Raw genomic sequence first — 12723 nt, forward strand, 5'->3', positions numbered from 1 at the left:
CGGGGGACCTCATCTTAACTCGGCTGCATCTGCAGAAACCCTGTTTCCAAATCAGGTCACATGCACCATTGACCATATCTTTTGGAGGGCATACACTTCAATCTGCACCAGATACGTAGAGCAGGCAGGTGAGATTTGGGGAAGAGTATTCTGGGGAGAGCAAACACCAGGTGCTGAGGAGAGTGGCCTGGCCCACAGTCACAATGCCCTGGCAATTCACTCTTGTGACTTCCAGCTTGCAGGCTCAGCAGAGAAAAACAAACAAACAAAAAAGAATAAAGGAGAATGTGAGGAAAATCAATTTATGTACAGCTGAACAACATGGGTTTGAACTGTGCAGATCCACTTACACACAGATTTTTTTTTTAAAGATTGTATTTATTTATTAGAGAGGGAGAGAGAGAGCAAGAGAGCACAAGCAGGGGGAGCGGCAGAGGGAGAGGGAGAAGCAGACTCCCCGCTGAGCTCGGAGCTCAATCCCAGGACCCCGAGACCACAACCTGAGCTGAAGTCAGATGCTCAACTTGAGTGAGCCACCCGGGTGCCCCCTTTTCAGATTTTTTTTTTTTTTTGATGAATACGATACAGTACTGTGAATGTATTCTCTTCCTTATGACTTCCCTAATAATGTTTGTCTTTTCAGTGGCTCACTGTATTGTAAGAATATAGTATGTACTACATATAACATACAAAATACTTGTTAATTGCCTATATTATGGGTAAGGTTTCTGGCCAACGGTAGGCTATGAGTAGTTCAGTTTTGGGGGGAGTCAAAAGTTATATGCAGATTTTTCACTATACAGGGGGTCGGCACCCCTAACCCCTGCATTGTTCAAGGGTCAACTGAAATTTTAAAAACTTGCAAAATGCATTTTGTGTCTGTTCTCTCTCTTCTAGGTTGGTTATTTTTTTTTTTAAAGATTTTATTTACTTGAGAGAGAGAGAATGAGCAGTGGGGAGGGGCAGAGGGAGAGAGAGAAGCAGATTTCCTGCTGAGCAGGGAGTCTGATCCAGGGCTCCATCCCAGGACCCCAGAATCATAACTGAGCCGAAGACAGACGTTTAACCAACTGAGCCAGCCAGGTGCCCCTAGGTTGGTTAATGTATATATTCTTACACATACGCTGTCTGACGGCCTCAATCCTCAAAGCCAGGAGATTGTACTATGTGGGTCTCTTAAGGGCATTTCAGGGGATAACTGGGCTCCTTACTGATTTGAGAACCTCACACAAAGATGTCCTCTATTCAGGGTCTGTAACAGGGACTTAATAACTGGAATGGGATCCTTGCATCAAAGGGACTTCCTGCTACTTCCAAAGAGCCCGGTGCCCTGCCCATGTCAGAGACACCTTTGGAGGCAATGTAAAAGCATTCTGTGCTGAGACTGACCCCCTCTTGTCTGCAGTTCTTTAGAGTTTACAAATTCTTTTTCTTTCTTTCTTTTTCTTTCTTTTCTTTCTTTTTTCCTTTCTTCCCTTTTCTTCCTTCCTTCCTTTCTTTTATTTCTTCCTTCCTTCCTTCCTTAAGATGTATTTATTGGGGGGGCACCTGGGTGGCTCAGTTGGTTGGGCGACTGCCTTCGGCTCAGGTCATGATCCTGGAGTCCCGGGATCGAGTCCCGCATCAGGCTCCCTGCTCGGCATGGAGTCTGCTTCTCCCTCTGACCCTCTTCCCTTTCGTGTTCTCTATCTCTCATTCTCTCTCTCAAATAAATAAATAAAATCTTAAAAAAAAAAGATGTATTTATTGGGCACCTGGGTGGCTCAGTTGGTTAAGTGTCTGCCTTCCACTCAGGTCCTGATCCCAGGTCCTGGGATTGAGCCCCACATCGGACTCCCTGCTCTGCAGTAGTCTGCTTCTCCCTCTCCCTCTGCCTTCCCCCCTCCGCTCGTGCTCTCTTTTGCTCTCTCTCAAAAAAAAATAAATAAAATATTAAAAAAGGAGAGAGTTATTTATTTATTTGAGAGGAGGGAGAGGAGAAGAGGGAGAGGGAGGGAGAATCTCAAGTGGATTCCGTCCTGAGTGTGGAGACCCACGTGGGGCTTGATCCCACGACCCTGAGATCACAACCTGAGCTGAAACCAAAAGTCAGACTCAGTTTAACTGACTGTGCCACCCAGACACCCCATAAATTCTTTTCTAAGCTATTGCTTCATTTGAGCCTCAAAATAATTTAATCTGATAAGAGATCTAATTTAGACCAAGGAACTCAGGAACTCAGAGACCCCTTGTCCTTCGGTAGCCAGGAGCCCTGGAATCAATGCAGAGTTGGAGGTGCTGGCTTCGTGCCTACAATTTTAGATGTGATATCAGTGTTTTCGGGTATAAACTATGGATACCCTCACACAAAAATTATTTTGAGGCTCCAATGAAACAATGTTGGGGAAAGCATTTTGCAAATTGTAAAGTGCTGTCCAAATGCTGTCATCCTCAGACTTGACATGTCTAGGAAAGTGTTTCCCAAGTTGTGGGCAAAGGCATCTGTGTGGAGCAGAGCAGGAGATTAAGTGAATGCAGGCTCTCATCAGTAGTTATGTCCTGTGGCTGTATTTAGACTATTTGACTTTGAACTTAATTGCCTGTATTATCTTCATTGCTGGAGCAGCTGTGTCCATCAACCCCTGTGCACAGCATCCCTTCCTGGCCCTTATTTCTGTGGGAGGCCACGGGCTGCGGTGGAGAGTTTGTGAAGGACTTCCCGCAAGCCTTTTTATCAGCTTTCAGTGACATGACCCCAGTTTTATGGAGATACTCCTGTGTTTCAGTTGTGGAATCTGGCCCGAAAGTGACCCAGTCAGGTGGGCCTTGCGGTGAACCAGAGGGTATTTGCTCCTCTGGGGACAGGTGCCCCTGTCCTAGTTGATGGATACCTTGGGGGAAATGCAGCACTGTGTGGCCAAGTCTTCGGATTTTCTATAATCGATTATTTTTTCCAAATGTGAAATGGTCACATTTTTCATTTTCTCTGCAACTCCACTGGCTGGCCCGATTCGGGAGTGAGTCTTGGGCCAACGCTCTGGGCTTCAGTTTTCTCATTTATAAATTTGTGACGGTATCGCCTTCCACTGGGTTGTTAGGAGACCAGATGAGGCACTAGAACCCCCAGCCCCCCACACCGGGCCTGGCTGCAGGAACCCAGCGGGAAACGTCAGCCACTTGTGTTCTGTTGCTATCTGGTAATCCCCAGGCTTCAGAGGTTGTAATCCTGGTCCATGTGGGGCCCCGTCACCCATATGATTTAAAAGGAATCATGGGATTACGCCGGCCTTCCAAGCTTGGTGGTCAAGGAGATCAAATGAAGGGGTTTAGTATATTAGAGAAAGAGAACTTCTCGTCCCTCCCCGCCTCCAACTTCATGATTTCAGGGAAGTGGTGTATTTTCCTGAAAAAGAAATTTCAGCAGGAATACATGAATTAACTCAAATAAAAAACGTTAACCCAAAGTGTGAAGACAAGGCTAGTCGTCTAGGTGGTGCCGGACGACCTAAGATTGGGGAACACCGCCGTCCCACCGCTTCTCCCGCCACATCCTGCCCGAGCACCTTTGGCACCAGACGCCCGGCGGGCTCCACCCCCTCTCCGCGGCTCGCCACTGGGGGAGGCGGCAGAAAGGGCGGGAGCGCGGGGCCGTGAGGGCACCAAGGTCAAGGGGGAGGGCGGGCCGCGTCCGGGGGGAACTCTGCGCGCCCGAGCTCGGCAGCCCGACTTCTCCCACTTCCAGCCGGGCGACCTTGATTTGCGAGACTTCCTAGAGCCCAGGTTCCTTTTTGGGGAAAACAGAATGGGCGAAGCTGCCAATGCTGGGATGGGGCGCACCGGGACGAGAGACTGCGACCTCACAGAGCGGAGAGGTCGGTCTCCGGCCCCTGGGCCGCGGGGTTCCGGCTGCCGGCGCCGCTCAGGAGAACGCTGTGTTGCCGCCCGGCCCCGGGAGCCCTCCGCCAGGCCCTGACTCGCGCGGGTTCTAAAACGAGGACAAAGCCCGCCCGGATTTAGCGTGCGCGCGCCGCTGCGGCCAATGGGACGCTGGCGCGGGGTTGAGTGGCGGGCGGGCACAGCCAATGAGCACGCGCCTTGTTGCGAGGTGCGCCCGGCCCCGGCATTATAAAGAGCGCCACGAGTCGGCATTGTCAGGCGGCGGCACCGCGCGGGCCCGAGCGAGCCTGTTGGTCGGTGGGCTCCGAGCGGCGCGGCGGAGGGCGCGAGGTCGCGGCGGCTCCGTCGGCGGACGGAGGGGAGGCCCGGCAGCGCGGGCGTGAGCGCGGCCGAGCCCGCGGCGCCTTTCCTGCGGGTGGGGACGAGCGGGCCCTGCGGCGTCATCGGCGGCGAGGTGAGCGGCCGGGCCCGCGGGCGGCGGGCGGGAGCCTGGGCGGGAGCCGCGCGCGCCTGACGCGCTGGGGCCGCTCGTTGCAGGAGCCGCCGCGCCCCGGCCTACCATGTCGGAAGCGGGTGAGGAGCAGCCCATGGAGACGACGGGTGCCACCGAGAACGGACACGAGGCCGCCCCCGAAGGCGAGTCGCCGGCGGGGGCCGGCACCGGGGCCGCGGCGGGCGCCGGAGGCGGGAGCGCGGCGCCCCCGGCCGGCAACCAGAACGGCGCCGAGGGCGACCAGATCAACGCCAGCAAGAACGAGGAGGACGCGGGGTAGGTGCGGCCGCGGGCCGACCGGGGCGCCGCCTTTGTTCCGGGGCCGCCTTTTGTTGGCGCCACGCGGCGGGGGGAGGGGCGGGCGGGCGGCCGGGGCCTGCTCGCGGCCCGCCGCCCGGCCCCTCGTCGCCCGCCGCGCCGCCGCTCGCGCCGGAGTTTGCAGGAGTTTGTTGGGTCGACTTTGGCGCCGCCCCGGGGCCGCTTGCGCGGGGCCGGGGGTGGGGGTGGGGAGCGGGCGGCCCGGAAGAGGGAGGGAGTGCGCTCGGACCCGGGGCCGAGCCGGCCTCCGGCTCCGCGGGCCTGCGTGGGCGGAGTTGGCGCGCGCCCCGGCCGCGGCCTGCCTCTCCCCCCCCGCCCCGCGGAGGGCGGAGTCACGGTCTGAACGCGGTCTCCGGCCCCCGGAAGCCTGGAAGCCTCGAGTTCCTTGAGAGCGAGCTCTCGGGGGTGGGGGCTGGGGGGGGGGGGGGGTGAGGCCGGGCCGGCGGCCCTTTGCCTTCCGTGCTCCATGCTCGTCCAATGACTTCCAGTTGTGAGGGTTCGGGGCCTCTACCCCAGGCCAGAGTGCCCTTCCTTCCCCTGCCCCGTCGGGGGCTGAGCAGGCTGAAGCTTCTCCCGGGTCCGGGTTGTGTGCGAGGGTAGTGAAGACTGGGCGGATTGGGTGACCCCTCCCGAAGGGAGGAGCCCTGGGGACTCTTGAGGGCAGGCCCGTGCTCCGGTGGCGGCTTTGCTTCTGAGCCTTGGCGGTGAAGGTTTCGTCGGGCCCGGCCCTTCTCAGATCGCGGCTTTCTTGTGAGGCTCGTTGGCACGTGTCTTTACCGTTTCAGAAAAATGTTCGTTGGCGGCCTGAGCTGGGATACCAGCAAAAAGGACCTGAAGGATTACTTTACCAAATTTGGAGAGGTCGTTGACTGTACAATAAAAATGGATCCCAACACCGGTCGGTCAAGAGGGTTTGGGTTTATCCTCTTCAAAGACGCAGCCAGTGTGGAGAAGGTAAGCCGGGTGCTTGGTGTCTGCAGCCTTAAGTTTGCTCTAAGAGGGTAGCCTTCTGAGAGCATGATGAGTTGGTGTATTCTGTAGGTGGTTGAGGTGAGGAACTTCTACTGTTTTTTAAGGGATTAAAGAATACAGCTTAAGTGGTGAGGGGTATGGGTTCGAGTGGTCCAGGAGGATCGTCGTTGGTGTTCGTTGCCTTTTTTTCTCTCTCTCCTGGGCACTGATAAAGCAAATGTGCTGTTACTGTGAGGACTAGAATGAAAAGTCCGGGGTTGCTGTGAATGAACTAGGCATTATTTTAGCTCCATTTTATGGAAAATGAAACAAAGGCTCAGAAGTGCAAGTAGAAGAGCTCACACAGCCAGAAAGGGGTGGATTCTAACCCTAGCAGCCCACCTCCAGCCTTCTTCACTGCTGCTTAACTCGTGAAAGAGACAGGCTTTAAACTGAGACTGCCCCCCTCGGGGAAAGCAGTGGCGGCGAGGTCTGTAGGCGTTCAGATAAACGAGCTGTACTTGAAGTTTGGGGATGACGCTGGGTTGCTCAGTCAGGTTAGGGGTGGAGTTTGAAGGGGCCGAACACGTTTTGTGTACCAGCGTTGAGGTCTCCGTGGCTCAGAGAGAAGGGCCTTGTTGAGGGTGGTGCTTCTGAGTTACAACCTAATTTTCTTTTGTTGGGACAGGTCCTAGACCAGAAGGAACACAGGCTGGATGGCCGTGTCATTGACCCCAAAAAGGCCATGGCCATGAAGAAGGACCCGGTAAAGAAAATTTTTGTGGGGGGTCTGAATCCTGAAGCCACTGAGGAGAAGATTAGGGAGTACTTCCGCGAGTTTGGGGAGGTGAGTGTGGGACCCTGGGAGTTGGCCTGCCGGCTCTCCTGAGGTTGCTTTCTCCCTGGTCCTTGGCAGCCTTCCTGGCTGTAGTCCTCTACAGGGTAGCTGTGTTCACTCTGGCCTCCATGGGTCTTTTCTCCTGGGAGTTCCCTATGGGCCCTGGGGGTGGGAAAGAGGCATTGGTTCTGAGCTTTGCATATGTTTCCAGATCGAGGCCATTGAGCTTCCAATGGATCCAAAGTTGAACAAAAGACGAGGCTTTGTTTTCATCACCTTTAAAGAAGAGGAACCTGTGAAGAAAGTTCTGGAGAAAAAGTTCCATACCATCAGTGGAAGTAAGGTAAGGTGGCTCCGGCTCTGTCTCTGGCCTGCTGCTGGAGAGCTGGCTCTTACAGGGGTGGTTGGCTGTTGGGCTGCCTCTCCAGGGCAGTTTGACCCTACTGTGTTTCTGCCGTGCCTGCTGTCCTGATTGGGGCCGATGGTCCCGTCCTTCAGGGAGTTCTGGGCTGGTGGTAGAATTGGCAGAAACCCAGGATGTGTGGGAGGCAGGAGAAAGGGTGGTTTCTAAGGGCTAGAGCATGTTGAGTAGCCCCTTTGATTCCTGATAGAAAGCTAGAGGTCACAGTGTTCCCAATCTAGGGTCCAAGGTGAACATGGTCTGCAGTTAAAGTCTCAGAAGATTCTAGAACTTCTGTCATTTACGGGTTTGTTTCTTTTGGGTAAAGTCTTTCCTGCCATGGACCTTTTTTCTCTCTCCTGTCACAACCAAATCTTTGTTCACTCTCACCCCCTTTGGATTTTGGTTTAGTCAATTCCCACCTCAGGTGAAGATTCTTCCCAAAGCTCCCAGGGTTTTAGCAGCTTGTGTCCATGGTCCTTTTTTGCCTGAGGTGAGGTGAGACCTGCAGCCCTTCCCTCTGAACTCTGGCCAGGCCAGGAGGGGTGGAGGGGAGTTTGCTGCAGGTATTCTCTAGGTGGCCTAGAGGCAGGTGAGGGTGTGGCTCGCTGGCCGGGTGTGGCAGGTCTGAGCAGGAGAGGCAGCCAGATAAGGTGGGACAGGTAGGGTGGGGCTTCTAGAAGTCTTAATCCTGGCTGGGAAGTTAGACTGGATTTAGGATTGGGCCCTTAAAGTTTACGTCAAATGAGTTTGAATCTTAGGCGCAGCAGCTGGCTAAGAGCTCTTCCCCCCAGTGCACAGTGAATGCACAGGACTTTTTTTTTTTTTTTTTCCTGTGTCTTAATGTGAAACGGGCAGGAAGTACCTGTAAGGTAGGCAACTGCTACTGGTGTTGGGTTTTGAAATAAATGTATTCAGCATTTTTAATTAAACAGAAGACATCACATGGCATCACTTGGTGTGGGGGTGGTTTCCTGGTTCGTTAGAGTATGCTTGAATGCTGACATACTAGGTCCTAATAAGGGGAGTATATGTGCCAGGGTACGTACTTTAAAAAGTAAACTCCTGATTTACTTAGGCAACTGGGTGGTGGGAGGTCCCTGACCCTAACCCCACCCACAGTGGGCAGAATTTTCAGCAAAAAGGAAACTTGACTCTTTGGCTCCTAAGGGGACACCGCTATCTGGCCCTTCCCAACAACAGCCAGTGGTTGGGGGAAGGGGGAAGCAGTGTGGCCGCCAGGAAGCCCCACCTTGAGCCTCAGTGGCTTTCCTCCTCAAAGCCGGGGGTCCCGCGGTCGCCACCTCAGTGTGTTTGTGTGGGATGCTTCATTCCTTCTGTAAAGAAAGGACAAAATGAGAAAGTGTCCCCTTCCCCCCCACTTAAGGCCCCTGACCTGAGAAGCCACCTCTGGTCCCCCTTGCCCAGTAGAACGGGGCTGGCATCAGACCTGTCCCCCGGGTGCGGGATCTTGCTACACTAGGTTAGCTTTGGCCTTGCTGTCTCTCTTCCCAGTCGTTAGATGCAGAGCTGCCCCTGGGCTGCCATCAGCAGGCCTGGGGTATAGCTGTCACCCCAGTACGTTCCCTGGGGAGAGGTTTTGGCCAAAAAGGCCCTAGTGAGCCCTGGTCCATTAAGATTTTAGTTGTGCTCCTGCAAGCTTCTAGCCCAAATGTGGCTTCCCACTTCAGCATATCTTTTTTTGTTGGCTTGTTCTAAGGATTTAGAGAGAGAGTGCACGTTGGGGGGACAGGGAGAGAGAAGCCTTAGCAGACTCCGCTCGGCACGGAGCCCCATGCACAACTGAATCCCATGACCCAGAGATCATGACCTGTGCCCAAACCCAAGAGTCAGGACGCCACACCAAATGACCCCACTGACGTGCCCCCTGGGCGCATTGTGGTTTTGAGCAGACGGTCCCGATTGGCTGACTCTCCATCAGCAAAGGTCTTTGTCCACCTGCCCAGAGAGCTTGGCGCAGTGGTGTGACCCCTTGTCCTCTCTGCTTTCAGTGTGAGATCAAGGTGGCCCAGCCCAAAGAGGTCTATCAGCAGCAGCAGTATGGCTCTGGGGGCCGTGGGAGCCGCAACCGAGGGAACCGAGGCAGCGGCGGTGGCAGCGGAGGTGAGTGGAACTTGGTTCCATGAAGATGGGTGCTTGTCTGGGGGGGCTCTTGCCGGCCTCCGGTGCGTGCTGCGCCAGGCTGGGCGAGACACGGTGGCGCTGCTGCTTGGCATGGCATGGGGGAGTCTGGCTCGCTTGGGGCCTGGGGCCCCAGGGCAGAGGGACATCCGCATTGCAGTCAGGGTGCGGGGGGCATAAGGGGGCGTGCTTGGCTTGGTGGCGGTCCTGAGTGTCGACACCCGTGGGCGGGTGAGCAAAAGGTAGGGCAGGGCTGTGCCAGGCGCTTTACCTCCTTCTGTCCAGGCCCCTCTGACTCCAAAGCCTGAACTTCATCCTTTTTTAAGGCCAAGCTGCCAGGGAGCGTGGGGGGGGTGAGGAGAGGGACATTCGAGAGAGAGTGAGCTCCTGCCTCATTTGCCCCGAGAGGAGTTAGCGGTCCGGTCTGTCCTGGCCGATCCCAGGCTTGGGTTTTCGACGCGGGGTCGGGCCCAGGGCCCTTGACCCCAGGACAGCAGCCCCTTGGCTTCTACCTCTGAGTTGCCATAGTAACCCCGCCACCCAAAGGGCAGGATTTCCTCCATCCTAGCTCCTGCGTGTGCTAAATGGTCCATGGGCCCCTGTGCCCTGCTCCCCCCACAGGTCAGAGTCAGAGTTGGAATCAGGGCTACGGCAGCTACTGGAACCAGGGCTACGGCTACCAGCAGGGCTACGGGCCCGGCTATGGCGGCTACGACTACTCGCCCTATGGCTATTACGGCTACGGCCCCGGCTACGACTACAGTAAGTAGGAGAGAGGGAGGCCCCCGCCACTCACCCCCCCTCCCCCGGGAGGCAGGACAGACAGTGCAGGGGCCACTGGCAGCAGGGGCTTTGGAGTCGGACAGGCTGGGCTTGGGGGGCGTGGCGCGGCCACTGGCAGCGCCACGGGAAGAAGTGCTCAAGCTTCTGGGCCTCGGGGAGCCCGTCCCCGCCAAGCGCCTGGCACAGGGGCGGGGAAGGCTCAGGAAGGCGGAGCTGCGACCGTTGTCGATCTTGTCCCCAGGTCAGGGCAGCACAAATTACGGGAAGAGCCAGCGCCGCGGTGGCCACCAGAACAACTACAAGCCGTACTGAGGCTTCGGCAGGACGCCCGACCGGTCGCACACGCTTGTTTGGATCTCGAGTGAACACAATTACGTACCAAATTTAACTTGGCATACTTTCTATGGCCTGTCCCATGTGCATCTTATTTAAAATTTCCCCCTTGGAAATCACTCTCCTGTTGACTATTTCCAGAGCTCTAGTTGTTGTAGGCAGCGTGTGGGGTCTCCGAGGCCGGAGCGGCGTGAGGGGCTGACTGATTGTATGCCCAGGTCCCCCAGAGCCCAGCTGCCAGGGTCTGCTTCCTGCTGCCGCGCCTGGACCTGTGGACCCTGGTTGTAAAGAGTAAACTGTATCTTAGGAAACCAGTGTCACCTTTTTTTCACCTTTTAATTTTATATTATTTGTGTCATACATTTCCTGTTAATGGAAGTGTTAATTTTACTGTACTTTTTGGTACCTTTTGGGAATCTAATGTATTGTAAGGTATTTTACACGTGTCCTGATTTTGCCACGACCTGGATATTGAAGCTATCCAAGCTTTTGAAATAAAAATTTAAAAACCCCCAAAGCCTGGGTGAGTGTGGGGTATGCTGTGAAGAGCGGGGAAGGGCCTCCCGAGCCTCTCAAGCCCTAGTACCCTCCACGACCCATGACCGAACAGCAGGTCTTGTCAGGCGGGGCCGTGGATGCCCAGCATTGCCAGGGAGCTGCTTGTAAGGACTGGCCCTGCCCAGGACTTGAGCCCTTTCAGAGAAAGTTAAAGGACTCTGGCTGGAGGCAGCTTCAAGGGGGTGAAGGTGGTACTGTGAGGGATGCTGCCCCCAGGGCAGTGGGGTCTGAGGCACCTACAGACTTTTCTGTCTTTCCTTGCTGGTGGAAGTGGGATTCGGTCTCCCAGCAAGGACAGTGTGAAGGCAGTGTGCTAGGGGCCCCCTAGAAGCTGGTGGTTGAGGCCTCAGACTAGCAAAGACTTTTGTTTCCCCTCACTTCTAGAACTGGCTTGGGGGAAGGTGCTACTTCCGCCCTCTCCCGTCAGCTATCACATGCAAACTCTTGTTGGGAGAGGTTTCTGGCGGGGTGGCTGGAGAGGACCCGGTTAAGAGCAAGGTTTGGGTTGCTGAGGGTGCGGACCCGGGCAGTGGGTCGCAAGGAACAAGGCCCACTCACCTGGGGGAGGGAGGATGTGACGTGGCAGGGCTGCCTCAGGGCCGGAGCCTCAGCGTCTCACAGCTTCTCACCTTTTCTTCCATGTCTGAAAAACAGCACAAAGCCCCCCACAAATGGCTTAGCCTGCCTCCAGCATCCAAGCTTCTTGGATGACAGTTTGGAGACTGGGCCCTAGTCCAGCCCCTTGACCATGTACACAGGCCACTAAGCCACAGGGTGAGCAACACTGTCCCGAAAGAACAAAGCCAGACCTCAGGCTTCCTGGGACTTCCAGGCTCAATGGCAGCCCCCTCTGCCCGGGAAAGCAAAGCCATGTCCATGCCCAGTCAGCCTCTCCTCTCCTCCCCTGGCCGCCCCCGCCCCCAAGTCCCTCCAGGCGTGAGTTTCTGCCAGGAGCTGAGATTTTGCCCACTGGCCACCCCTGCTCCCACCTCTGCATGTGCAGCATGGCCTGCAGAGACCTGTCGGCTTCCGTCGCTCCAGGGGGCCCAGTGAGTGCATTTAGGGGAGACCCTGGACTGATCCTGATGTCTCCTAGGGGACTGGAAACAGGGAGGAGTCTTTTGCATTTCATCAGTCCTGGGTGCAAATCTCATTCCAGCAGCTCAGCCGCTGAAAGGGACACTAGCCTTTTAAGTAAGGCACAAGGCTCCTGCCACCCATGTACGTCCCTGCGCTTCACGGCTAACATGATGGCGCTTCGCTGGAGCTCCTTGCCCCGCGCCGACTGGTGCTGCCCAGGCAGGATGGCGAACGGCTCAGGAAGCCCTCCTGTCACACTGCAGTTCCTTGGTCCCTGCACGGTCTGGAGAACTCGCGGCTCGCTGCGGAGCCCCCTTCCTGGGCACCCGGAAGGTCCTAGCTCCTGGCTGCAGGTTGGGCTCTATAGAGACGAGGGCCCCCAGCTCACCTGTCAGGATGGTATCCATCTTGGCCACCACGTGCCGCGCGTTGTCCACACTGAAGCACATCGGGGGTTTAAACTTCAGGACGTTCCTCCCAGGGCCGTCGGTGCTCAGCAAAATGTAGTTCTCTTTCAGCCTGGGCGGGGGGACGCGGCACATGGTAAGGCCCTGCTGTCCAGCAGCCAAGGAGCCCTTCACGGGGCCTCCCCCTACCCCCCAGGCCGTTCTGGCCCCGGGAGCCCCACCCCCCCGTTCAGGTCCCACCAGGACACGGCCCTGGCTGCCTCTGCCTGACCTCCTGCATGCCCGTGCTCCGGAGCCCAGCATTAAGGTCTCCCGTGTGGGGTGCCCCGCCCCCTGCCCCCACCCCGGGAGCCCCGGCCTGAGCCAAGCCAGGCTTGCGGCGCCGACGTGGAGGGCAAGCATTCCTGCGCTGCACCGATGCTCACGGGCTGGTACAGTGAGCCCCACGCGCCCCCGGACGTAGCTTCAGCAGCTTCCCTGCCAACCCTGTTTCTGCTTCCTGCCCCAAAGTAATCTTGAAATCCCAGAGGACTCTCCAGTTTTA

General features: G+C 56.4%; 2 protein-coding genes across 4 annotated transcripts in view; one reads left to right on the plus strand and one right to left on the minus strand.

The window, feature by feature from the left end:
* The first annotated feature begins 4120 nt into the window (after positions 1-4120).
* Positions 4121-10651, plus strand: HNRNPAB (heterogeneous nuclear ribonucleoprotein A/B). Of its 2 annotated transcripts, XM_025862625.2 has the most exons (8): positions 4121-4330; positions 4414-4645; positions 5473-5641; positions 6327-6485; positions 6688-6819; positions 8889-9000; positions 9640-9780; positions 10043-10651. In XM_025862625.2, the coding sequence occupies exons 2-8, from the start codon at positions 4437-4439 to the stop codon at positions 10111-10113; spliced, it is 993 nt and encodes a 330-aa protein (XP_025718410.1). In that variant the 5' UTR covers positions 4121-4330; positions 4414-4436; the 3' UTR covers positions 10114-10651. The 2 variants fall into 2 exon arrangements, with proteins under 2 accessions (XP_025718410.1, XP_073743692.1); XM_073887591.1 differs by lacking the exons at positions 4121-4330; positions 9640-9780.
* Positions 7769-12723, minus strand: part of PHYKPL (5-phosphohydroxy-L-lysine phospho-lyase) — a 37847-nt gene continuing 32892 nt past the window's right edge. For both annotated transcript variants that reach the window (XM_025862623.2, XM_025862622.2), the window contains exons 11-13: positions 12161-12291; positions 11251-11335; positions 7769-8213 (exon numbers count right to left, since the gene is read on the minus strand). In XM_025862623.2, the coding sequence (XP_025718408.1) occupies positions 11286-11335; positions 12161-12291 (181 nt within the window). In that variant the 3' untranslated portion in view covers positions 7769-8213; positions 11251-11285. The remainder of the gene's footprint in view (positions 8214-11250; positions 11336-12160; positions 12292-12723) is intronic.

This window comes from Callorhinus ursinus, unplaced genomic scaffold, assembly GCF_003265705.2.
Source record: "Callorhinus ursinus isolate GAN/ISIS: 27379988/994484 unplaced genomic scaffold, GSC_fseal_2.0 scaffold81, whole genome shotgun sequence".
Lineage (NCBI taxonomy): Eukaryota > Metazoa > Chordata > Mammalia > Carnivora > Otariidae > Callorhinus > Callorhinus ursinus.

Bases quoted from the DNA above. Each gene is read 5' to 3' on its own strand.
- HNRNPAB (XM_025862625.2), top strand. From the start codon at position 4,437: ATGTCGGAAGCGGGTGAGGAGCAGCCCATGGAGACGACGGGTGCCACC. The intron at 6,486-6,687 runs GTGAGTGTGGGA...ATATGTTTCCAG, and splicing joins ACTTCCGCGAGTTTGGGGAG to ATCGAGGCCATTGAGCTTCC. The intron at 9,781-10,042 runs GTAAGTAGGAGA...TCTTGTCCCCAG, and splicing joins CGGCCCCGGCTACGACTACA to GTCAGGGCAGCACAAATTAC.